The 27,595-nt window shown below is 35.9% G+C and overlaps 2 protein-coding genes across 2 annotated transcripts; one reads left to right on the top strand and one right to left on the bottom strand.

Annotated features, from left to right (window-relative positions):
• The first annotated feature begins 1,473 nt into the window (after positions 1-1,473).
• Positions 1,474-15,546, top strand: LOC145124605 (transcription regulator). Its single transcript, XM_079060016.1, has 50 exons — positions 1,474-1,695; positions 2,392-2,689; positions 2,769-2,994; positions 3,063-3,402; positions 3,492-3,605; positions 3,684-3,812; positions 3,909-4,100; positions 4,193-4,387; positions 4,469-4,723; positions 4,805-5,058; positions 5,148-5,251; positions 5,336-5,430; positions 5,529-5,762; positions 5,859-6,071; positions 6,160-6,241; positions 6,321-6,388; positions 6,681-6,826; positions 6,927-7,035; positions 7,124-7,270; positions 7,361-7,408; positions 7,490-7,618; positions 8,498-8,740; positions 8,825-8,956; positions 9,042-9,121; positions 9,554-9,659; positions 9,745-9,840; positions 9,921-10,076; positions 10,161-10,343; positions 10,423-10,655; positions 10,739-10,871; positions 10,958-11,083; positions 11,177-11,221; positions 11,304-11,381; positions 11,456-11,572; positions 11,674-11,800; positions 11,948-12,048; positions 12,116-12,247; positions 12,329-12,412; positions 12,682-12,822; positions 12,947-13,078; positions 13,172-13,219; positions 13,308-13,454; positions 13,540-13,601; positions 13,682-13,835; positions 13,929-14,120; positions 14,215-14,319; positions 14,391-14,525; positions 14,612-14,848; positions 14,930-15,031; positions 15,151-15,546. Exons 1-50 carry the CDS (start codon positions 1,597-1,599, stop codon positions 15,298-15,300), a joined length of 7,254 nt encoding a protein of 2,417 aa, XP_078916142.1. The 5' UTR covers positions 1,474-1,596; the 3' UTR covers positions 15,301-15,546.
• Positions 15,547-23,867: 8,321 nt separating this feature from the next.
• On the bottom strand, positions 23,868-25,036 carry LOC145123440 (protein transport protein Sec61 subunit beta-like). Its single transcript, XM_079058644.1, has 2 exons — positions 24,882-25,036; positions 23,868-24,280 (listed from the first exon to the last, which is right to left on the bottom strand). The coding sequence occupies exon 2, from the start codon at positions 24,256-24,258 to the stop codon at positions 24,004-24,006; it is 255 nt and encodes an 84-aa protein (XP_078914770.1). The 5' UTR covers positions 24,259-24,280; positions 24,882-25,036; the 3' UTR covers positions 23,868-24,003.
• Positions 25,037-27,595: the final 2,559 nt, after the last annotated feature.

Below are 27,595 nucleotides of genomic sequence, written 5' to 3'. Positions count from 1 at the left end.
TGACAACACTTGACTATTTTAGGCGGTCTAGTGAATTACGTTGCTAGCATGGACTTATAATCCATGGACGTAGATAAAATGGGATACCATATTGATCAAATCTGTGAATATTGGTTGCCTTATATGACTTACACTGGCCGAGGAGACCCCTAACTGTGTAGTCAAACAGTTGCTCAAACGATTCATCAGGTTGGGTGATTCCTCCAGATAATCGTTGCTTTAGGATCTGTGAGGATCGGTTAGGTTGGGTAGTTGGTCTTAGGTCAGATTTTATATGCAATATCTGATAACATTGTTTTGCAGAAATGATACTATATCATTAATTTATTATGGGCTTGAAAACCCTACGTATCTCACCAGGTTTTCCCAAACCTGACCTATTCATTTTTATGCATCAAGGTAGTGGAACCAAGGTTGCAGTAGTCTAGTTAGGATGCTGAGTGGAATAAAGAAATGTGCCTAGTAGTTTCAGGACCTTTTAGTATTTACGATGTAATGCATGTTTTGATTTGAACAATGACATCCTCAAGGTTTTTAATAAAATGAAATAACTTTTGTTATCTCAAAATGTTTTGTTAACTGGGAATTTTCGCATCTCAATTTTATAAAGCGTAAAGAAAAATGTTTTAATTGGTTATGAAAAATGGGGGATGTCACAGATATATCATATTTTTCTTTTGTTATGTCATGTCTTGTTCTATTATGTGTAAGAAACAAGTCTCAAGAAAACATAAGAAGAAATATACATGAATTACTTTGTGGTTCTTTAACTTGTGCAATCTAAAATAAAGACGTTAGCTCATGGGCTCGAGAAACATTTGAAACTAGAGCAAAAAGACTATTTAGTAAGGATGTTAATTAATGTGTACAATTTAGACAACCATATAAGTCTTGTTAAAGCTTTAGCCTTGGTATATTATGTCGCCTCCACATCTTGCACATTATGTACTTCTGGTTTCATAATAAGGGTTATATGTAATAAATTGTAAGGTACTTATTATGAAGGCATTATACGTAAATATAGTAGTGAAATTGTTATTTTTAGATGATATTGCTATAATTGAGTAGCTTTTTCAAAGCACATGTCGAAATATGAAGAAATAAAAGTAGTTACGATAAACAAATCAATAAAAGTAAATTGCTATTTATTACATTTGACCCTCCATAATAAATTCAAAAGTTTGAGTATACGCTTAAAAGCCCAAGAATATGATGCAAATAGTTTTCAAAGAAAGTAAAAACATGATTTGTTAATTATCCAAACAATCTTGATTTTGATCCGGAATACCTTTCATGTAAAAATGATATAATGGTACATATAACTAAAGAAATGAAATTTTTTTGGGGCAAAAATGTAAAGTCTATGGAAAAAAGGGACTCAAAGTCACAAGTGTGAAGTGTATCGCTCATAATTCTTGCACCGATTCCACCGAGCTTTATGCTCTATATATCTTTATGCTCGCAATAGTCCCCAAAATTTCACCCCCTTGCTTTCACAGTTATATATCGTACTCAGAAAAATCCCCGATTTTCCCTCGCTCTAAATTCGAAACCCTAGTTTCTGATCGCCAAATTCTGATTTACTGCTATTTCACCATGATTCCGTTGGCGCAAAGATTCTCAACTGAAATTCGGCTGTTGTTCGAGAGTTTGAACGAATCCAATTCCGACTCCGTTCTTCGCGAACTCTCTCAGGTATATTACGAACTTTCATTTCTTTATACCTTAAAGGATTCATTTTATCCATGTATGCTTGCTTTTTTCGCCTGCGATCTACTTGAAAGTAAAACCCTAGATGTTTAATTTGTTCCGCATGACTGTAAGTGGAACGAGTATCATATATGCTAAAAATGAGACTGCTAGAAAAGCTAAGTTTCGTGTTATGGATTGTGTTTGCGTGGTCTTTTTGTTTTGGATTTTGGGAGTTTGAACGAGCGACATTATCAAATCGAATGATCCACGCTTGTTCAATATGGCTATTTTGTTGACTCCAAGGTTAATGTGTCCATCAAGCTGCGCAAAGCTAACGAAGCTCCGAAGAAATGCCAGCCTGATTAGATTTTGTGTATATAATCTCTGTTAGGATAAGCAAAAGAGATTGTAATTGCACACCATAACTACTATGGTGTGGGATGCAAGTAGATGCCAACCTCAAAAAGAGTCATTGTTGCACATTTTGCATAACCCACAAATATATAAAAATGAAAAACCAAACTACATTCACTTATATCATATCCATTTGGCAACCATTAATCACTAAATCCATGAAAAGAACAAAATTATGTGTGCATGACTGCATGTATAGAGATACAAATACATATGTACCCTTACATATACACGTAGCAACTGTGGCATGGCATAATTGGATTGACATTATGGCATTTTCTGCAGTATCTTGATTATGGATTGGAGGGAAGCATTCTGCTTCTAGAGACATGCTTTTACCACTTCAATGTTTATGAAAGGGACTTGAAGAGTAGTCATCTGGAACCCGTAGTTGCTTCACTTTTTAGAAAGTTACTTGAGAAGCCGCAGTTTAGTACCGTATTCCAAGTGTCAGTTAGGCCTACATCAATCACTGAAGAATTTTTGGATAATCTATCCGTTGCACTACAGTTATCATCATATGAGAAACTTGGATTTGGTCTTTCCTTGACAGATTCGGAAAATAACGACATCAGAATAGCTGGTGAGCTTTCTTATTGTTCTATTTTCCTTTTAGTGCTGTTAGCTTTTATGGGAATTGTAATATATATTGCTGCTTGCAGGAAGGAACTTTTGTACGCGACAGATTGAGGAATTATGTGCTACCGCCTCCTTGCATAATGCTGACTATGTTCAAGAGATATTGCTGTTTCTTAATAAATCTGAAGCACTTTCTAAACATGTGGATTCTTTTATGCAATTGTTATCTTTGGTTCAGTTTGATAAGGATTCAGAGTTTATCGTGGCACCTCTCCTTTCAGATGAGCTACAAGAATCCAAGTTTATGAGGTACATCTATTGTTTTCTCAGTTGCATTTAATGAATTGACAACTGATTTTACCAATTTTTCCCTTCAGGAAACTGGATTTTCTCAATGAAGGCACTGACAGTGAATTCGAAGCTATCCTAGCAGAAATGGAGAAGCATATGAACATGGCTGATTTGATGAAAGAATTGGGCTACAATTCCACATCAGATGTATCACTTTGCAAGGATTTGTTATCATCATTCTCACCCCTCAATGAAATCACTGTTGCTATGATACTAGGGACAATAGTCCGCTCTGATTCCAGTCTTCAGGACCAAGAAAATGCATTTTCAACATTTTGTTCTGCTCTTGGTAGAGGGAGTCTTCCTGATATGTCCTCGTTGAGTTCTTGGAACACTGAAGTTCTTATAGAATCAATCAACCAGCTTGTTAGTCCCATTAACATTTTTTTTCTTGCTTAATCTTCTTCATTATTGCAAATTTGATATTTCACTAATACTACTATAATAATATATAGGCTCCTGGAATCAACTGGACCACTGTAATTGAGAACCTTGATCACGAGGGTTTCTATATCCCTGATGAGGCAGCATTTTCACTATTGATTTCCTGCTATAGACTTGCATCCCAGGTTTTTCACATACTTTTTTACTTCTTAATTTCTTTATTTGAAGCTTATGTTGTACTGATTCATTAGATGGAAATGTAGGATCCGTTTCCATTATCTGCTGTTTGTGGCAATGTTTGGAAAAACACCGAGGGGCAGTTGTCTTTTTTGAAGTATGCTGTTTCTGTCCCACCTGAAGTATTCACATTTGCACACTGTGAAAGACAAGTGGTATGATTTATGAAGATTTATATGATGTTTATATGAACGAACGAGCTGTTTCATTTTTTGATAGTTCCAAGTTTTTATTTACACTTGTTCTTGCAGGCATATGTTGATGCAGTCAATACTCCCAAGTTTCAATCTGGGTATGCAAATCATGCATGGTTATGCCTTGATCTTTTGGAGGTTTTATGCCAGCTGGCTGAAAGAGGCCTTGCAAAGTCTGTTCGATTGCTGCTTGAATACCCTCTTAAGCATTGCCCTGAAGTGTTATTATTTGGGATGGCCCATGTCAATGTAATTTTCTTCTCACATTCTTAAGCAGTTTGTGTTTATTCATTTTTATTTAAACTTGTTTTGGTTGATGGTATGCCTATGAAAATATGCAGACGCCATATAATGTCCTGCAAAATGAAGTTTCTTTGGCTGTTCTTCCTGTGATACTTAAAGACCCTTCTGTTGGTGGCATTTTGCTCCATCTTTGGCATGTTAACCGTTCCTTTTTCTTGAGAGCTTTAAGCGATGCACTCAACATGGATCAAGATAATATACACAGAGTCTTGGATTTATGCCAGGAGATAAAGGTTAGATGTCTACTTCATTTTTATTAAAGGCTACATATATCTTTATTATGTGTATTTTAAGATGCCCTTTTCCTATAACAGATTATATCTCCTGTATTGGATATGATACCCATGTCTTTGGGTATTAAGCTGGCTGCCCTGGCTTCTAGAAAAGAACTCATAGATCTGGAAAAGTGGTTGAGTGCAAATTTAAGTACTTACAGGGATACTTTCTTTGAGGAATGCCTCAGATTCCTGAAGGAGGTGGAGTTTGGTGTTCAGGAATCTTCCAATCGGTTGCATAGCCCTGGTAACATTTGGACTATTTATGCAGAGACAGCTTCTGTGTTCTTTAAGGTGTGTGTACATTTTCAAATTCAATCATCTGGGGACCACACAACACTGTTGAATGTTGATGTAACCCTTGTTTTCTTTTAGGTTCTTCAATCGCATACAGGCTTGCTTACTTCTAACCAACTTATTAAAGAAATGGAAAGATTATATCTGAAGTCTCCAAACAACAGTTCAAGGATGAAGAACATTGGTGGTCAAGAGTCGTCAACATCTGAAGTATATGGAGATGATGTAGAGGCAGAAGCCAATTCTTATTTCCAACAAATGTTCTCTGGTCAGCTGACTATTGATGCAATGATCCAAATGCTTGCCCGATTTAAAGAATCTTCTGATAAAAGGTTTATCCTTTGTTCGCTTTTAAGTTATTTTGCTAATATCATTAATGGTTTATTGAGTATCTATGTTTTGGTGGCATGTGATTTGGCAGGGAACAACAAATATTTGAGTGCATGATTGCAAACTTGTTTGAAGAGTACAAGTTTTTCAACAGATACCCTGATAGACAACTTAAGCTTGCTGCTATTGTCTTTGGTAAGGCCTCTTATATCATCTATTCGAAGCTTTATTCATTTTTCCCAATCAGGAAATATGGTTTTTATAAATTTGAAATGACAGGATTGCTTATTAAGAATCAACTTGTGACCCATCTGACACTTGGAATTGCATTACGTGCTGTTTTGGATGCATTGCGCAAACCTGCAGATTCCAAAGTTAGTAATAACAACTTCTCATGATCTGTTGCTTTACTCCAAAAGACATTTCCTTTTTTTTTTCTCTATTATTTAATGATAACAATGTTTCCTTGCAGATGTTTGTTTTTGGTACAAAGGCTTTGGAGAAGTTTGTGGATCGACTGATCGAGTGGCCTCAATACTGCCAACATATCTTGCAGATATCACATCTGCGTGCCACTCATTCAGAGCTTGTTGCTTTCATCGAAAGGGCACTTGCAAGAATTTCATCAGGTCACTTGGATTCAGATGCAGGACACAATCCTGCTTCTGACCAACACCATAATCCTATCCCACAACCAAACATTGAGGTATGCATTTTACATCTAATTTCACCTATGATGTATCAAATTTTAATTATGAAAAAGATCAAGTTTAGAGATTTGTTTTTGTCTTTATTGTTGTAGATGGCGGGATCATCTTTTTCTTTGATTGGATCTAGTGGTGCACAACTTGGTTCTCAAATGTCTTCTCCAATACAACTTCAACAGAGAAATCAGAGTTATTTAGAAGAGAGACACAGAGCCGCTGTAACTTCATCCAACTATATGAAGCCAAACTTGCCTACCACAGGACAAATGTCAGTTGCTACAGCAAACGATCCTGTTAGCATCCAGAAGGCAAGTGCCACACACTTTTTGTGCTGCTTTCCATCTTTCAGATTTTTCTTTTAGATTAATTTTTATATTTTACAATGGTTAAATGCAGCCACCGAGTGTAGTTAGTTCTTCAGCAGCATTGGCTTCCTCTCCTGCTTTTGTTCGTCCATCTAGATCTGTTACTTCAGCAAGTAAGTTTTTAACTTTATTTTGTGTCTAGTGTCTTTTTTCACCTAATATATTTAACATTTTATATTTTATCCGATGCAGGATTTGGTTCTGCATTAAATATCGAAACACTCGTTGCTGCTGCTGAACGCAGAGAAACACCCATAGAGGTATTTTTGTACCAAGTTTATTAACATGACATTCTAACTAATAAAGTAAAAATTCAGATAAAAGGGTAAAATAGTCATTTCTTTGGAACATGGACCCAAAATCATGACAAAACATCAGTATAAGGATCAAAGCTGTTACAGAAAGGACCAGACTTGCAAAATCAAAACTTTAGGTCTCAGAATTACAGAAAAGGGCAATAAGGCATATAAGCATCTCTGATAAGGCGTTGCTCTAAATGTTAAGGATTTTTTTTTTTCATTTGCTCTTCCCTAATATGAATCTTATTTACAGGCCCCACCATCAGAAACTCAAGACAAAATCTCATTTATCATCAATAATTTATCAGCTGCCAATATTGAAGCTAAAGCAAAGGAATTCACAGAAATTTTGAAAGAACAGTACTATCCTTGGTTTGCACAGTATATGGTCATGAAAAGGTGAGAGACTTTATCACTGATTAAGCTCATGTTGTGGTATTAAGCTTTTGAACAATTATATGACAACCATTCAACTTGCCACAACTCTTTTTGTTAACAGAGCAAGTATCGAACCAAATTTTCATGACTTGTACTTGAAGTTCCTTGAGAAAGCCAGCTCAAGACCTCTAACCAGAGAGATTGTTCAAGCTACCTATGAGAATTGCAAGGTACACTTTTGTAATATATTTTTTGGTGTTTGTAAAGAGAATCATTTATGGGTCACTGAAGTTTTTATATCATTTGGTGATGTAACAGGTTCTTTTAGGATCTGAACTCATAAAATCCAGTTCTGAAGAGCGTTCTTTGCTGAAGAATCTTGGAGGCTGGTTAGGAAAGATTACAATTGGCAGAAACCATGTTTTGCGTGCTAAAGAAATCGATCCAAAGGGTTTAATTATTGAGGTCATTATATGATATAGGTTTATTCATCAAAAACACCTAGCTCTGTTGATCAAAATGATATGTAACTAGGTTTATTATCAATATTTGTAGGCATATGAGAAGGGTTTGATGATTGCAGTGATTCCATTTACCTCCAAGGTATGCAGATTAACTGTTGATTTTTTTAATTTACTCTGAAGGACTGTGAGGGTATTAAATTTCTTTTTGTTCATGCTGCAGATTTTAGAGGCATGCCAAAATAGTCTAGCATATACACCTCCTAATCCCTGGACCATGGGAATTCTTGGATTACTTGCTGAAATATATGCAATGCCGAATCTCAAAATGAATCTCAAGTTTGAAATTGAGGTATGTGTATATATAAAATTAAACTCTTATTGAGGAAAAAACAAATAAATGCTAAGTTGAATCATAGTTAAAAGAGAATATGAGGGTTAAGCGCAAGAAATAGCAACATGCTTTCATTTATTTGTTTATAATAGCATTATACTTCCATTTCTTTATACTACAGTACTGTACTTTATTAAAACTTCTCAGTTGTAGCATTATCATCAAAATACAAAGCAATTTTCACTGCTATAATTGGGTAGATTTTTCAAAAAACAATGTCCTAAAAAGAAAAATTATCGAAAGTATAATGTTATAATAAGATGCTATAGTTAACAAATACATGAAGGGGTAATCACAGAAATTACCAAATCGGCATGGTTCACATAAGAAAATGACCACCTTTTTGACCTTTTAAATAAAATGACCACCAGTTTCGACATGGGTCTCATTATGGATTGCTTAATTGTTTTTTGAATGATCCCCCGCATAATATCTTTTAAAATAATTATTTATTGCGAAATTAATTGATATACTGTGAAATGCACAATAATTTACTGCAAATCTAATTCATTTATTGCATATTTACTTCATATATTGAAAAATATATGATTTTTTTCTCCATTTTTAAAGGATTTTTGTTGTGGGGACCATTCCTAAAATCCATTCTCTACAATTTGCAATGGGGTCCTTTACGAAATTAGTAGTCATTTTGTATATAAGGTCAAAAAGGTGGTAGTTTTTCATGAGCGGACTGCCTTTTGTTAATTTTTTTGATTATCCCAAAAATGTAAGTACGTTGCTTTTTCATCTTTTTAGTCCTATATGTAATTAGTAACAACATGAATTACAATAATATACTACATTCACATATTCACAATTGTTATTGTGGCCTTTCAGGTTTTGTTCAAGAATCTCAATGTTGATTTAAAGGAAGTAAGCCCATCATCCCTTCTTATGGACAAAGTGAGAGAAGTTGAAGGAAACCCTGATTTTTCCAACAAAGATGTTGGGTCAACTCAACAACAACCAATGGTTGGAGAAGTTAAATCCAGCATGATTTCTACTCTAAATCAAGTCGATTTACCGGTTGAGAGTGCCAGCTCATCACATCCGGGTGGTCATTCGCGTATTCTATCTCAGGTTTGTTGTTTTTTTTTCTACATATATTTCCCAGATGTTCTTTGCATCCATGTTTTGATATTAACAATTTCTTTTGATAAATAGTATGCTGCTCCTCTCCATCTTCCTTCTGCAACTTTAAGTGAAGATGAAAAGATGGCAGCTTTAGGCTTGTCTGATCAGCTTCCATCTGCTCAAGGACTTCTACAAGCACAGTTGCCATTTTCAGTTGGTCAGGTGTGTTAATTGTTATTCATCTTATATATACTTTTTTAATTTTTTTATTTCCTTCATTTAAATGGTGTTATTTTTGTCCTTACAGATACCAGCATCAAATATCGACCAACAAGTTATTGTTAATCCTAAGCTCCAAGCTCTGGGTTTGCATATGCACTTTCAGAGGTTCGATCTTCTCCTCATCTTGTGGCTAGTAGTTAAATTAAGGGGTAGTTTCTTTTTGACTTATTATGGACATAATGACAATGGATTAAGCCAAAAAAAACTGGCTTAATGCATTAAGACACCAATCCATTACCTATTTGCCCTTCTTTTTTTCTTCTAACTTCTTGCACATTGAATTTGAATATCGTTAAAGTTAAAGAATGTTGTGGAAATTGTTTGTTAGAATGCAAGGGTAAATTAGTCATTTAGTCTCTCATCCAGACCGTTTATTCAGTCTAGAAAAGAAACAAAACTATATGCATACATCACTTTATCCAAACAGACATTATCACCCTTTCCAGTCACTTTACCCATGCAGGATATAATGAGGAAAAAGGAAACAACCAAAAGTGTTTTAGGGTTTACCTAACTTGCTTTATCATTGTTTTACAGCGTGCTTCCAATGTCTATGGATCGAGCTATCAAAGAAATAGTTTCCAGCATTGTGCAGCGTAGCGTCTCTATAGCAACTCAAACAACAAAGGAACTTGTCTTAAAGGTTCATTTTTACATTCATTGTGTGTCAGTGTCACCTTATTCAAAATATAGAATCATTACTGAAACATTCACACACACAATTTCAGGACTATGCTATGGAGTCTGATGAGAGCCGGATACACAGTGCAGCTCATTTAATGGTTGCAAGTTTGGCTGGAAGTTTAGCCCATGTGACATGCAAGGTTTTGTTTTTATCTATTCATTGTTTACTCATACTTTTCATTATAACTTATAATTAATATAAAATCTCCCTTGTTATTAGGAACCTCTTCGTGGTTCGATATCAAGTCAGCTGAGAAACAATATTGGGACTACTGTAAATATCACGAGTGAACTGCTTGAACATGCAGTTCAGCTTGTTACTAATGACAACCTCGACTTGGGATGTGCTTTGATTGAACAGGCTGCAACAGAAAAGGTTACATCTTCTTAAAAAGAAAAATGTGATTGAAGAAGCTGTTTGAAGCTCAGACTTTTTAATTTTTAATTTTGTTTCATGCAGGCTGTACAAACCATAGATGGTGAACTTGCACCACAACTTGCGATAAGAAGGAAACATAGAGAAGGGGTGGGCCCCGCCTTTTTTGATGCAAACCTGTATACACAAGGTCATGTTGGTGTTCTTCCGGAAGCTTTGCGTCCTAAACCTGGTCGATTATCCCATTCCCAACAGCGAGTCTATGAGGTAGTTTTGACTTTTAAGGTATTGATTTATCACTTAACATTAAATGTAATGCTCATATTTTTTACTTTTTTTTCTTCAGGATTTTGTTCGATTACCATGGCAAAATCAGTCCAATCAAAGCTCAAACACTGTACCTCTTGGTCCTTCTGCTCCACCTGGCAGTGGTGGTGCACTACATCGTGGATATGGCTCATCCTCAGGGAATCTAAACCCTGGTATCTTCTCATCTAGTCTTGGAAACTCTGGTATCAATGCAGTTGCACACTCCTTGGATTCAGAAGATATGGAGCCTAGTTCTGTAAAACTCCTTAGGTGTGTTACGTTTCTTTTCTTAATGTTTGACCAGTCAAATGGGTTTTCTTTATTTTTATCTTTTTACCTTTTTTTATTTCCAGTGGTTCCTCGGGGCATACTGGGATGGCTGGTGGAATTGGTCCACATAATTTTGAGAATGAAGCTGTTCTTTCTTCATTTTCGTCGGTGTCAGCTCCTGAATTGCACATACCAGATTCTTCCAACATTTCCAAAGTCAGTAAAAGTTATAATTACGAAAGATGTTGACTTTTTGATGTTCATATCTTTTTGCCTTTCATGTAACTTGTATATATTGATAGGAATCGGGAGTCTATGCACAGCCTTTACCTTCGCCTTCAGCTTCAGATCGCGTCATAAGCACCACTTCTGAACCTTCATTGACTACTGGAGATGCATTGGATAAATACCAGATTATCTCAGAAAAGGTGTCACATTGAATTGGCCTCACTTTATTGTTTTCTCTGACTATTCATAGAAATCCGTTATATATTTCTCTGACATATCTATGGTTGTTTCAGCTGGAATCTCTCATAGCAAATGATGCTAAAGAAGCTGAAGTTCAGGTAATATTTCATCATTTTAATATGCTTGATTTTATTAAAACTTTTTTTTGCGAGTTTTTGTTAAGAGGATGCATTTTTTTAGTCTGTTATTGGCGAGGTTCCTGTGGTCATTCTTAGATGCATTAGTCGCGATGAGGCTGCATTGGCTGTGGCTCAGAAGGTATTTTGATTTTCTATTTCTATTTTATCTTTCTTAACAAACAGTTTTTAACATCACAATCAACCATGTTATAGGTCTTCAAAGGCTTGTATGAAAATGCAGCAAACACAGCACATGTTGGTGCTCATCTTGCCATGTTAGCTTCAATCCGTGATGCTAGCAAGCTTGTGGTAAAGGAACTGACTAGTTGGGTATGTTTATTTCTTTTCTCTCAAATGCTTTTTGCATGTCTTTTCTTTTAAGCTTTTTCATTCCCTTCATCATGTTTTGACACATGTTTATGTATCTGCAGGTGATATATTCAGATGAAGATAGGAAGTTCAACAAAGATATTACTATTGGCTTAATTCGCAGAGAGTTGCTGAACCTTGCTGAATATAATGTTCATATGGCAAAGCTCCTTGATGCTGGAAAGAACAGTATGTGCAAAACTATATCTGGTTAATAATAACTACATGATTATGTTATAACACAAAGTTTTATTATCATTTAATCAGCATATAATATATTTGGTAAACTTGCACTTTTGACTATCTAACACACTAATTTCTATATGATATACACAGAGGTGGCAACAGAGTTTGCAATTTCTCTCATCCAAACATTGGTTGCTAATGATGCAAGAGTGATATCTGAACTTCATAATCTTGTGGATGCGTTGGCGAAGGTTTGATCCTTTGATTGTTATTAATTTAAAAAAAAATAGATTAATTCTGATAAAAATTAACATGCAGCTTGCAACAAGGCCTGATGCTCCTGAGGCGCTTCAACAACTTGTGGAAGTTGCTAGGAACCCATCAGCTTCCTCCTCCTCTGGACTTATTGCTGGGAAGGATGAATTTGTCAGACAGCAAAAGGACAAAAAGGTTAGTTCATGTTCATGTTTGATGTTCTTGTCACTTTTGTTGGACAACATTTTGGATGTTAACTGTTATTTAATGAAACAGGTGGCTAGTCATCTGGTAGCAGGCAGGGATGAAATGAGTGCTTTGGAATCTTCTGAACCGGATCCTGCTGGTTTCCATGATCAGGTAATGCAAAATAGCAACACACTTCCCTTTTGATTGTTCATTATAGCATTACACTTTCATTTCTTATTATAATATGAAAAATGCACTCAATTATAAGTACAATGCTGTAATAGATTGATTTAGAAGTGAGATGCTATTCATAATAAGCAAATATGAAGCTATATATATATATATATATATATATATATATATATATATATATATATATATATATATATAAAACAGAAAATGGTGGGAAAATAGTGACTGAAAATGTATGTATCTTACAGGTTTCCTTGTTATTTGCTGAGTGGTATCGGATATATGAACACCCTAGTGATCAGATGTCTGCTCGGTTTGTTCTACAACTTCAGCAAAATGGGTTGCTAAAAGCAGACGATACATCTGACCGCTTCTTTCGTCGTCTCTTGGTAAGTTTTACAACTTAATATTTTAATAATAAACAATTCAAAGGAAAGGAAGTACATTTTCCATTTTTTGCCATCTTCTTTATCCTACAAGTTATATCTAATTATGGATTAATAATTCTACAAGGAAATTGCTGTATCACACTGTATATCTTCTGAGGTGATCCATTCTAGCCCTGTCCAAGCTCCTCAACAAGCACAGACCTTATCTTTCCTTGCCATTGATATGTATGCATCACTCATCTTTTCGATACTCAAGGTAGTTATTGACTCTCGCCATTTTATCTATTGTAATGCATTTTGTTTATATATGCTTTTCATCAGCATAATTGCTTCTTCTTTGTATGGCTAGTTCTCCTCTGTTGAGCATGGAGTAAGCAAGCTGTCTCTTCTGTCAAAGGTTAGAATCACGAATTTCAACCAAGACTTGTGATTAACTAGTTGCATATGTTAAACTGTAGATTATTTGACATTTTTTTTTGCAACAGGTGTTAGCAGTGACCGTGAGATTCATTCAAAAGGACGCAGAGGAGAAGAAAACATCATTCAATCCCAGACCGTATTTCAGGTTATTCATTGATTGGCTGCTTGACCTTAGTACCCTTGATCCGGTTTTTGAAGGTGCAAACTTTCAGGTGGGTATTCACTTTTCTCTTATCACATCATATCATATTATCTTGTATTGTATTGTATGTTAAGCTACCGATTTGCCCTGTGCAGGTTCTGACAGCTCTAGCAACCTCCTTCCATGCCCTGCAGCCTCTCAAAGTTCCTGCATTCAGGTTATTCTCTTAGAAAGGAAATATAATTCATTATTTAATATATATCATGTGTTGATATTGTGAAATTGGTTGGTGTTCAGCTTTGTATGGCTTGAGCTAGTGAGTCACAGAAGCTTCATGCCAAAACTACTGAGTGGAAACGCCCAAAAGGGTTGGCCATATTTCCAACGTTTACTGGTCGACTTATTCCAGTTCATGGAACCTTTCTTGAGGAATGCTGAACTTGGCGAGCCGGTTTGCCTCTCACTCATAACTTCCATCTTCATTACAACAATTAGCAACATACTTTCATCATCTGTTAAATTACTTCCATTTCTTGTTTCTCAGGTTCGTTTTCTATACAAGGGCACACTGAGAGTTCTGTTGGTGTTACTTCATGATTTCCCAGAGTTTCTCTGTGATTATCATTTCAGTTTCTGTGATATCATTCCTCCAAGTTGCATTCAGATGAGAAATATAGTACTCAGTGCTTTCCCTCGCAACATGAGACTACCAGACCCTTCAACTCCCAACTTAAAGGTTCCTTGTTTTTTTCTTTTCTTATTTATTCATAGTGTAATTAATCGTAATGTAACTTTCAGTGATCATTATTGATTTATTTTTAAATATTCAGATTGATCTGCTAGCTGAGATTAGTCAGTCACCTCGCATTCTGTCGGAAGTTGATGCAGCTCTGAAAACCAAACAAATGAAAAATGATGTGGACGAGTATCTAAAGGTACTTTAAAATCATAATAATATTTCAGAGTCTTATTTAATTTATAATTTTGTTTTGTTATACTTATACAGACAAGGCCACAAGGGACTTCATTTCTGTCTGAACTAAAGCAGAAACTGCTTCTTTCACCAAGTGAGGCAGCAAGGGCAGGAACACGATACAATGTGCCATTAATGAATTCCCTTGTTCTTTATGTTGGAATGCAGGTATTTTTTGGGTTAATATAAAAAATTTTAAAATCTTTAAATACTCCTCGTTGGTGTAAAGAATGATAAGAATTGCGTTGATGCAGGCAATCCAGCAGTTGCAGGCAAGAACGCCACACGGACAATCCATGGCGAGCAATGCTTCGCTGGCCATCTTCTTGGTGGGGGCCGCTTTGGACATCTTTCAAACATTGATTTTGGAGCTCGAGACAGAAGGGCGCTACCTCTTTTTGAATGCAGTTGCAAATCAGTTGAGATATCCCAACAACCATACGCATTACTTCTCCTTCATCCTTCTCTACTTGTTCTCCGAATCAAATCAGGTATGCTACCTCACTTTCAAATATATTAATTAATATTTTAAGTGGAGTTATAACAATATTATTATTATTATTAAAATGCAGGAGGCGATCCAGGAACAGATAACAAGAGTTCTGTTGGAGCGGCTGATAGTTAACAGGCCACACCCTTGGGGGCTTCTAATCACCTTCATTGAGCTTATCAAGGTAGTTATCATAAACATCTTTCTCATGTCTTAAAAGTGTAATATAATTAATACATAGTGGTTGTTGACTTGTTGTTTTTATATTATTCTAATGATTAATGATTAATGATGATGTGGCAGAATCCACGATACAACTTTTGGAGCCGATCTTTCACAAGGTGTGCACCGGAGATTGAGAAGCTATTTGAATCGGTGTCGAGATCGTGTGGTGGGCCGAAACCGGTGGATGATAATGTGGTTGCTGGAGGGATATCTGATACCTTGCACTAGAGACTAGGTTGGTTTTAAATTGGATTTGTGATATGGTATTGGTATGTATGTAAATACTTGTGTTTACCCTTTTTTTGGGGGGAGAATATTTACTAGTTTGTGTTCTTTTTTTATGGAAAACTTTGATGTTATGTTTAGAGCTGAATGTATGTATGCTCCGCATGTGTAACTTTCAGAGAATCTCGATTGGAGACAAATATTCGAATTCTAAACACCAATTAATTTGTCGGCCCTTTTGGAGTTCAATTGGTTTCTCTTGACATTATAAGCTGCGATAAAACTTTCTTTGCTATAGCAACAAGTTCTGGAGATCTGACCCGTAACTTGACCACCAAATAAATTGAATCCATGCCTCCTTGCATCCATGTGAGCTGCCACCAATGAATAAATGCCTTTTTTCATGTGAAAAGTAGCTAAATACAAAAAGGGAAGGGTGGCAACGCTACACCATGTAACCACCACAAAATTCTCCATCTCATTCGTGTCGATCCCGATACAAAAAAAAAAAAAAAAAAAAATCAACGTCTGCAACCTCAGATTCAACACACACACACCAAATAACGAGATTTGCAAAATAATAATCAGATTACCAATATTTATTTTGTCTAACTATCCCACAAACAATGCATAATCGACGTAAAAGAAGTTGATATGACCAGCCCTTGAACGACGACAATAATATAATAGTGTGAATTATTTCTTACCTATTGTAGTTTGTAAATACACAATTTCTACTGCCGCCTTTTGTTAATTTTTTTACCAAGTTTATTTTATTACGCACATAACTATTTTATAACATATTTTAAAAAAGAAAGTTATTTCATATAACACATATCCTATTTTGATTATTCAGTGAATATCACACAAACAAAATTTGATTATTTTAGAGAATAAAACATAAAACGAATAAAAGAACCATTAACTAACTGATTACCTAAATGGTTAAATAAACACAATAATGACTTGTATTATGTCACCTTTAAGTAATATATTGTTTGAACGATATTATTTAAAACATTTTAATTTTTATTCATTGATTTGTACCTTCCTCTATCAGAGTTTTTCTACAACAATAGCTATCATTTTAGTATTGGTGTGTCGCCTTTCGAACTTCTTTATTGCAGGAAGTGTTGATGATTTTAGTGTCACCATGTCATTTTAAGTAACTGGAACTAACATGTGAGCTAAGGGGCTTCATGATTTGTACTCTAATATATGTACGGGGTTGTGCAGAGTGCACGCATGTATAAGATCGAATCAGAAGCCGGTTCGACGACTAGTCGGGGGTCCGGGGGCAGCGCCCCCGGGTCCGGGGTTTCCAAAGGGGCAGCGCCCCTAGCGGGGTCCAAGGGGCAGAGCCCCTGGCTGGGGTCCCGCTTGGGGTCCAAGGGGCAGCGCCCCAAAACCTCACCGAATTTTACGTGTGGGAACATAATGGAAAACTCAATTTCTTGAGGGTGATTATGGTAAAACTAACGAAACTCGTTAGTTTTGGTAACCCTAATCCGGATTAATATTACTTGCTTCCAAAGCAACTAATGACAGCCCAACCCTAATGAAACCCTAATCGTGTTTAATATATAAACAACTCTTCCTTTCCAGAAGGGGGGGACGTTCTTTAGCTCTCGTTTTTCTTCACACATTCACAGAACCCTTTAGCATATTGGCTTACGTTTTCTGTGCCTAGAAACGTAAGTGTCCACTTGGATTATCCTAGGCTGAATTTCTTGTAACCCAGGCATATGGTAGAAATATCAGTTCGGAAAGTGATATCACGATCCAAGTTGGTATCCAGATCTCCACCACAAACCCTATTTTTCCCAACAGGAAGTGTCGTATAACAGTTTGTTGGGGAGATGTCAGTCACAAGGTTATGGGGAAGACCGAGGCGATCCTTCAGACGATAGAGCTTATCCAACAGATCAGACAGAGATTGTAGACAACTCAGAGTCGACAGAAGAGTTATACTGATAGACGACGGTCTAAGTTAGAGTTTCAGGTCGGGAATATGGTTTTACTGAAGGTATCACCCTGGAAGGGTGTAATACGCTTCAGGAAAAGGGGTAAGTTGGGGCCCCGATTTATTAGACCGTTTCGAGTAGTGGCCAGGGTAGGCAGTGTAGCATATCGACTAGATCTGCTAGAGGAGCTTAGCCAGATTCACAACACGTTCATGTTTCTCAGCTTCATAAGTGTGTAGCTGATGAGTCAGCAGTGATTCCTTTGGACGATGTTCATGTTGATGATCGCGTGAACTATGTTGAGAGACTAGTGACGATGTGACATCCCCATTTTTCACGGCCAGAAAAGACCGATTTTGTTTATGCTTTATAAAAATCAGAGTACTTCTTTTGATAAAAATGTTGCGGAATTTGTTCCCAGTAAAACATGATAAATACGTTATCAAAGCATTTCCGAAGAAATGTATTTTTATTCATTTTAAAACATTTGGGATGTCATTGTCAATACAGAAACATAAACATAAACAGAACTTACATACATTTACACTAGTGATCTACATCTCTTTAATCTCTCAGTGTAATGTAACTTCATATCGACACCTGTGATACAAATAAGCTTGAGTGGGTCAGGTTGGGAAACCTGGTGAGTACATAGGGTTTTCAACCCACAATAATTTAATTATTATGTTTAAACATCAAACAATCAACCCAATTACCCATCCCCATTATCTTCCTTACTCTTAAGGTCTACCCTAAGAGTCATCTATCCTGCATTCGTTCATTCCGAAGTCCATTGCTTTCAGGGTTTATATGACAGACATTAAGTCCATAGCTGCTAAAGTTCATTCATCGGGTACTAAATCCATAGGTACCAGTGTTTATCTAATAGGTACTACGTCCATAGCTACCAACGTTTATCTAACAGGTACTAAGTCCATAGCTACCAAAGTTTATTCGATAGGCACTAAGTCCATAGTTGCCGATGTTATTTGTTAGGCACTAAGTTTATAGCTGCCAACGTTCACTCATATCATCTTTCATCTCTCATCATTCATCTACCCAAGATATAAAATACATATACAGTTAGATTATTTAAAACATGTATAAAATCGTTCATCCGGCATAGGAAGTAAGTATTCAAATAATATGCACACATAGCACGTAATTTATATAAAATACTTCATATCTATGTGTAAGATGAAAGTAACTATGCACTCACTTGTTAAGGTGGTGATTCCGAACTCAGACAGCGCTTCGCTTCTATCAATTTGTTTTCTTTCGACGAAACCTAGTATTATTACCACTAGATTTTAGTCTAATATTCATTGCGATTAATTATTAGTCTAGATTCATCATTAACTCAAAGTCTACTTCATGATGTATCAAGTAAGGAACAACCAGGTAGGATAATATCGGAGGTAGGGTCCGTTTGGTATACGAAGTATACTGTTTGGAAATCCCACTTTAAACATCTCACTAAATCACAGCCTAGACATCATTCCCGTAAGTAGATCAATCAGTATAACGACTTTGAATAACTGATAAATCTTATTTATAGGTTCATAATAACGATATTATATTTATATATAAGCTATATTTAAAGTATGGTAGACGTAGCTTACTTACAGCGGGTTTTTCTCAAAAACGGGCTCCGCCGAAGCAGAGTTTCTGAGACGAAGGCTCTTCTTTTCGGAGCCGTCAGGCGCTCCGGGGCTTCCGCCTCGTGCTAGGGAGTTGCCCTAGGCTTTGGGGGTTAGGGAGGCTTAGAGAGAGTTTCTAGAGAGAGAAAGAAGGGTTTGAAGGTGTGAGAAATGAGGCTGCCCCGCACCTCTACTTATAGGTTGGAAATATGATGGACTCGCCGAGTCGGAATAACTACTCGCCGAGTCCATGCCACATGTCACCATCTGGTGGCAAGCCTTGGGGAGAAAGCAATGGTCAGGATTGTGCCATGTCACCCGATTTCGCACAACTCATTCCTGACTTAGAAAAATCATAGCTTTCGCATATGAGCTCCGTTTTCGACGTTATTTATATCCACGCGTAGGTGGGATCATAATATACAACTTTCGTTTAGACTCCGTCGGCTAATTTTGAATTAATTTTTACAGTTATATTTTTAACAGGCCAGGACAGGAAAAGCCCGTTAAAAATTCATAACTTCTTCATCCGACGTCCGTTTTTGTCTGTCTTTTTACCGTTACTCTACTAATAATGAGATCTTCAATTCTCATTTAGGCTGTGTTGGCCAAAAACCGCTCGATCTAAAATTCGAATTCCGGGCTGTGCACTGCTAGACCAAATCTTAGAAAAATCATAACTTCCTGATACGAAGTCAGATTTGGGCGTTCTTTTTATGCACGCTCTCGGTTTAACGTATACTACAACTTTCGTTTAGATTGCTAACGATAAACAATCCTCTATCGTAAATTCACTATTTACGTCTCCCGGTGCCGTGCCGGTTTGCCGCGAAACTTCGACGAGCCATAACTTCTTCGTTATAACTCGGATTTCGGCGTTCTTTATATGTACGGAACCCTTGTAACATATGCTACAACTTGATTAAGATTAATCTTTCTATATCATCTTCTATCAAAAACTCATTTTTTGATGCTCTTTGTCTCTAAATTGATTGCCCGGATCTGCGGGCGTTACAAACCATTTTGGTCAAGGTTCAGTGGCAGCATCGGAAGGGTTTCGAGTGGACTTAGGAACCCGAGGCAGAGATGCAGGAGCACTACCCTGAGTTATTCACAACATCAAACTTCGAGGACGAAGTGTGATTCAAGTGAGAGAGAATTGTAACACCCAGCCAAATCAAGTATTTTAATTCTTGACTCAAGTATTTAATTATTGAAAAATGGTTCGTACACTAGGCGCACTTGGGGTGTACGTTGGGCGTAAGTCATTAAAGAATGACGTGGATGTCTTTGAGTACATAAGGCGTACATAGGGAGTACATAGGGCGTACTCGACTGAGGTACAAAGCCTAAATCTGGGGTTTTGCGCCCCATATAAACACCTTAACCTCCATAAACCCTTTCCATTTTCAAGCTCCATCTCTCCAAACGACTCCCTTGAAACCCCAAACCCATATTTGTGCCTTGTGAGCTAAAAGTTTGTTTTTGGGTGCTTTTGAAGGAAGAAGAAGTTGGTAGTGTTGCTTGGAAAGCTTCAATCATTATAGATCTGAGATTTGCACCTCTCAAGCATTCTCCAGGAGGTTGAAAGTCCTGAACTTGGTGAACGGTTTGTTAGATCTTGTCAGTCCTTAGTTTTATGTCCTTTTTGTCCCATATTCTTGGTCTAGTTGAGTATGAGCTACTCCAGACCTTTACGCTTTTAAGTATTGAAATGCGGAAGTTCCCAGTTAAATAAACATTTTTGAAATAACAAAAGTTATTTTATTAAAACATTCGGGATGTCATTCGTTTATATCTGCACATACGTTAAAACGTAAATAAAAAGGTCTTGAAATCACTAATGCAAGCCTATCCTTTATTCCACTCAGCATCCTAACTATGCAATTTCAACTTTGGATCCTCTACCTGTGATGCAATAAAAAGAGTAGGTCAGGTTGAGAAGTCTGATGAGATACATAGGGTTTTCAACCCACAATATTATAATTTTTAATTATATAACCATCAACATTCAAATAACTCAATTACCCCATTTCCTATCACTCTCACTTACTAATCCTTTATGATAATCTTGAGGTACCTTTTGTATGTTAAATAAATATATATTTTTTAAATAACGAAAGCCTTTAAAAATGGTCTCTGTGGTAGTGAAATGACAAAAATGTTTTTTAGTTAACGGATAAAACTTAACAAAGTGAGCAATAAGAACATAACATCAAAAGTTTTGAAAGCACAGAGACCATCTGTGAAATTTTTAGAACTTAAGGACTAAACTTTGAATTTGGGAAAAACACAGGTACCATTTATGATGTTTTATATATATATATATATATATATATATATATATATATATATATATATATATATATATATATATATATATATATATATATATATAGTGGTTTCAGTTTGATTTTCGGTCACTAAATATAACAACCGTTAAAAGGCTTCTAAGCTGGGTAAAAAGACAGTTTTACCCTTTATATAATCAATTTTTATTTTTTCTATTTTAATTAATTATTTTCCGTATTTTATTTATCTTTAACAGAAACCATGTCCACTCCACCTCATCTGTATCATCCTCAGACAATCGATAGTCATCTCCTCTCATGCCGATAAACGCCCACATCCCCAACCTTTGTGACCATTGATACACAACATTCCAAATCTTTTAAATATTTGTGTGGTAAAGGAAAAAAATATATTAAACCATTACATAACCACAATATAAAGGAACTACTATCTTCAAATTTATTAAGTACAACTGTTTTCTTATTATAGAAATGTCACACCTTTCATCTATCTTTATAAATAGTACAAGTACTCCTTGCAATGCAGAGGTCTAATGAAACCAACAACATTTTTTAAAACATACCTCTAAGCCTAGACTATCCTAAACGATCTTCATCTTTGACTTGAATATAAAAACCATGACATGTTTTGGTTGGAAGATCAACAAAATATCAAGCTATGACTAGTCAAACATCCTCTCCTTCAACCACCATTGTCGTAAAAAAAGGAGATGTGTTATGATCCTGCTTTTTCCCCAACTTCAACTACATCTTAAGGATTTGTAAAGATGTCAAAAGGTGAGTTATTAAACCCACAAAGTTGTAAGTAAATAGTGAAGAAAAAATGTAAATGAAGATATCATAAGACCATGGATAGAAGATCTACATGATCTGATCAAAAGGGTAAGTTGAAGACGTCAGCTGGCGACTTACAAAGAAACTTTCAAGCTCACAAATGGAACATTCTCTTCTCAATATAATTCAAGTCCATCAATCCATGCTTGGTATTAATCCGTTGTAGCTTACAAATGACACACTATGAGCAAAAAGATCTTTGTGAAGAATGGTTGCAAGTCCAATATCTGTCATTTTCGTCATTTTCACATCTCCTGAGGTGCTTCAACAACTTTTGGATGTTAACTTTTTTTTTTTGTTATTTAATGAAACAGGTGGCTAGTCATCTGGTAGCAGGCAGGGATGACATGAGTGCTTTGGAATCTTCTAAACCCAATCCTGTTGGTTTCCATGATCAGGATGACACAATGTGTTTTTGAAGCATCTAAAAACAGTCAAATAATCAAAATTAGGTATGCAACTCTTGCTTTGAATTTTGGCACCATTAAATCCTATTCAAAAGTAATGAACAAAATGTCTAGTGAATCTAATTTTTCTCAAATAAATCACTTGTCAAAGGTCTTATCTAATTCAATGACAAATCCAATCATAAACTCCATTTACAATTTTCTCATTCGCACCTAAAACCCTAGAAGAATCATTTGATATTATATGCATAGATCTTAAACAACGAACCATCCTCTTTGTTCCAAAAATCACTTCAATCAACTTTCTTTTAGATGGGCCTTTGTTGTTGAATTGGAAACTTATGAAGAGGGTATAATAGTAAATTGATAAATATAAGGATTTAAAAAGATTACAAAATTAAAGAAAAAAATGTTTAAAATAAAATTTGGGCAAATATGATATTTTAATGTTTATGTAGGGTAAATATGATATTTTGATTTTTTTGTTGGGTAGATATGATATTTCAATGTTTAACGAGGGTATATACGCCTGGTCTTTGTTTCAACCTTCTCTTATACTACCTGACAATTCGAGATACGAATACACGAATTCGCGAGTGACACAACATGACACAAATACATCTTGAAAAGGAAGATAAAACTTATTTCTCTTCGTGTATTCGTGTCATGTCACATTCATGGCTGACACATGAATTACACGAATACACAAATTGCCACTTGTGGCCACAGGTGCTGTTAAATGGCCACTGACTATGTATTTTGATCATTTTAGCTAGCCATTAAGGTCAATCCCCAAATATAAACATTTTATTTTATTTTATTTTTATTTTTTTTATTTTTTATTTTTTCAAATACAAGGTTAACTGGTTAAGGCTATATATGCCATTTCGCTTGTGTCTCATTTTCATTCTCAGACAAAACCTTGTTTGTTTTTAAACTAAATCCTCATCGACAAAAAAGAAAAAAAAAAAACCGTGACAGATTACGTTTGGTGATCTTCGTATTTTCTGCATTGGACTATTGGAGTATTGATTTATCTTCAATTCAGTACATTCTCACCTTCTTTGCTCATTTATTTCATGTTTTGTACCTTCACTTTTATTCTAATTTGCTTTTGAAGTTAGCATTTTTTTTTTAAAAAAAAATTCTTCATCAAATTTCCTTTTATGTTCTGCATGTGAAAATCCTATCTACTGACCGGATATCGTTTCAAGTTTCTATTTCATGTGTGACTGTGACCGATGTCAATAAAACAAAAATTGCAATTTTTTCTCACAGAAAAAAGTGGAACAAGATGAGATAGGATCTCATTTCCAATTTTTTGTCTGCACAAAAAGACGTGAAGGCTCTCTCTCTTTCATCCAAATCATACAAAATAGCCCTACAGACCTTGAACAGTTCAGTCCAATCCAGTCTAACAAACACAGCCCAATGCATTCAACTCATCACCAAATGACTTAAGAAACAACAAAAAGATAAAATCTCTACCATTTTAAAAACTAACAAACATGTTTATAGTCAACTCATGGAGTACAAATTATCTTCTGATTTAAGCCTCTCTACGAACAAAGTAGAGCTTACCCATGACATGAAGAACAGCAACAAAAGCAATGAACCCAATGCTCATCACAAGAACAACATTTGGAGATATCTTCAATCCAGGTGCATCATCTGTGTAAAACTGGAGCATGTTTCCAGCTGTGCCGCCTGCTGCCGCCCCAGTGCCGCCTGTCCTCCTCCTTCGCAAGTTGGCCGCAGTGGCTGCTGCACTTCCTCGTGGTGGAGCTGCTCCGTTCAAAGCCATTTTTGAACTTGAAAGTTGAGAACTGTTGACAATCAAATGAAAGGGTAAATGCAAGAAAAAACAATGCAGTTTGATAAATTGCCCATAAGTTTATTATTAAAATTTTCAATTTTGTTGAAAGATATAGGAAATTCGAAAAGGAAACCTTGAAAATTCGGATCCACAATGGACAAATCGATCTTAAAAGATTGAAATGAAGTTTCCATATGATCTATCTACCAAAATTTTCCCTTTGTTTCCAGAAATTAAACTATTTAGTTTGATTTTTTGTTGATTTCAAGCAAATCCGGGAATCTAGCTACAAATTTATGATAAAACTGCATTTAATCAAATTCATATCGGTAAAGAATCTCTAAATGACGAAAAGAAAAATGAAAAAGTAGACCGGGGAATCAGATCCGAAGCATCTCAAGTAAATCACAAAGATATACAGTTAACTCTGCATCATTACATAATGATTTGTGTATCCAGATACAAATCTAATCGGAAACAGATCTAAATTTTGCACTGAGTAAAAGAATTGGTACGAATTGCGATCAACGGAAAAGCTAGAACATGATTATGCCGCTTACAAAGAAAACAATAATCCAAATCGACGGAAAGTAGGAAACGATGAACCGAACCTTTAGGGCGGAGAAGATCTGAAGATGCTAAGGTGATAGCTATTCGAGTCTCCCTCGCGTTAGAAGATCGGAGTTCTTGTAGTAATGTAAACACCCTTTGTTTCTGTGGACTTTCTTTAAGCAAACGTGAATTTATTTGGATTTGAATTTGGAACTATTACTTTTATTTTGCCCTAATACTCAAAAATAGAAAACCCCCCTATTTTGACTTGTAAATTGTAAGAAAGTTATTTATTTCATAAGACAATATTCAAAAATGGTCCACATGGTTTCTAAAAAAATCGAATTTAGTCCTTAACTTCTTAGATTATCAACATTGGTTCCCATGGTTTCAAAACTTTTAATGTTCAGTCATTTTGTTAGTTCTTTGTTGTTAAGTCATTTGACTTGTAGGCACTGATGGTCTTTCCCATCGCCTTTTGCATGTTGGAGATGCAGTCCAACTTGTTCGCATAGATTTCTTTGCATCCCGGAGGACTTATGTGAAGATCACATAGTTCATGTAGCGTGAAATGGTGGAGATGTTAAGCATAATTTCCTCTTTTGCATCGTAGTGTTAAATGATCTTATGTTGCATTAATGTCAATGCTTTTTGGGTGATTTGGAGTTGGCGAAGCAGGGTGTTGAGCATTCTCCATTTCTTCAGAATTCATATTTGTTGTAGAGTGTAGATGGGAGGGGGAATGATCAGTATATAAGGGGTTTGGATGATGTGGTTCTAATGGGTGGTTGATATGGTGGTGGTGTTGTATTTATGAAACATTAATTGGGGTTATTTGTGATCTTCTCTTTTTTAGCTATAATTGATCAAAACTGATTTTGCTTATTAAGAAAGGATGCATGCATGGAAATGAAAAAATGGGTGATGATTGCATGCATTCAATTTATGTAGTGGTTATCTATTTAGTGATTATGTTATTTGACAAATGACGGTTTATATGTGTTGTAGGAAGCTGTAAGGGCAGTGATTATTAGTGTTTAATGGTTAGTGCCTACTAGTGTTTAATTCTTAGTGGCGAGGAGTGTTTAATGCAATAAAATCTTTTACAAGTGGTGTTATTTATTAGCGCATAAATATAATCTGTTACGTTAGTTGTTAGTTGTTTGGATAAGGCATACCCGAACGGTTGGTTAAACGTTTGAACTTGCAGAGCATAGGTCCGGGTTTGAACTCCGACCTATGCTTTTTTTTTTTGGTGACGTCTGGTGGCGGAGGGTGGGTGCAGTCCAGTGACAGATAGTGGTGGTTTTCGAGTATAGTGAAGAGGAGGAGGTGCTAGTGGGTAGTGTGGAGGGTGGGGTTAATGGGGTTATTTTTCTGTTTTTTTATAAAATATACAACTTCAAGAATGGTCTCTGAGGTATGGAAAATATCATTTTACACTCACATTAGTTAGGCTTAACAGAAAAGAAGTGACGAAATGACCATTCATTAAAAATTTTGAAACCACAGGAGCCAACATTGATGACCTAAAAAGTTAATGACTAAAATCGATTTTTTGGAAACCACACGGACCATTTTTTAAGATTTTTCATTTCATAATTAAATTAAGACAAAACTGCAAAAATGGTCAATGTGGTATGCATTTTTTTTCGGGTTTTGATCCAAACCCCAACTTTTTTAGACTGGTGGTCCTTTTGACCATGTTTGTATGTTGTTTTAGTCCCTTCGAAAACTGAAATTACTGTAATACCCTTGTGAATTTATTTTATATTTTTCTTTCATTCTTTATCCATCTAAATAATCAAAAAATAATAGAAGACCCACCTCTCTCTCTCTCTCTCACACACACACATGCTAGTCACATCTTTCTCTCTCTAGTTACGTCTGCAACAAATAACTCAAACTTAGTTTACAAAGGAATAGCCAACTCTGACAACCCCTTCCAAGACGATTGTCGACGTTTTCCTTGTGTGTATCTGACCATGTAACACCAAACATACATCACAAAATTTTCCAATTTCAACATCAACTAGCAAAATGTTGATCTGAGAAATGAAGACGATGGAAACGAAATTGAAGAAGACCTTATTAGTTTATTAGGCTTTAGGGTTCTCTAGATTTAAGTATTCGGTTTCAGATTTGGGTTAATCGGAAATCTCTGATCAGTAACCCATGTCCTCCGGACCGAACTGTTCCAATATTCCAGATTTATGTTTATGATGGAGTTAGGGATGTCAAAAATTCCCGTGGGAGCCCCGTCCCGTTTGGGGGAATTTTTTTAAAACAATCGGGGGCGGGGGCAAGGTTAACCCCCGTTTTAATTTCGGGGGCGGGGGCGGGGGTAGGCAATCCCGTCCCAAAACCCCCATGGGGACCCCGTTAATGAATTACACATATATTTACATATATTAATTATATAAATATAATAAACAATAACATGATTTTGAGATTCTAAAATTCATCAAAAAATATGTTTTTAAGTTGTTAGTATAATGTTATTAAGATGCCATAACTTTTTTTATTTTTAACATGTAAAATTCTGCTATAAATAATTATTTGTTACATAAAAATAACTTCTTTTAGCCTAAATAACAACTTTTTTAGCCCAAAAAAAGACAACTCAAAATCAATCGGGGGCGGGGGAACGGGGGCGGGGGCGGGGGTAATAAAGGGGATTCGGGGGGGGGGGGGGGGGGGGCGGCGGGGGTAGGAAGACTGAACATTTCGGGGGCGGGTGCGAGGACGGGGGAACGGTGAAATTTCGGGGGCG

Source organism: Lactuca virosa, chromosome 7 (genome assembly GCF_052849685.1).
Source record: "Lactuca virosa cultivar CGN04683 chromosome 7, Lactuca_virosa_CGN04683_v6, whole genome shotgun sequence".
NCBI classification, from domain to species: Eukaryota; Viridiplantae; Streptophyta; class Magnoliopsida; order Asterales; family Asteraceae; genus Lactuca; species Lactuca virosa.
The sequence above is the reverse complement of the archived record's forward strand: the minus strand, read 5'-3'. Positions and strand labels throughout refer to the sequence as shown.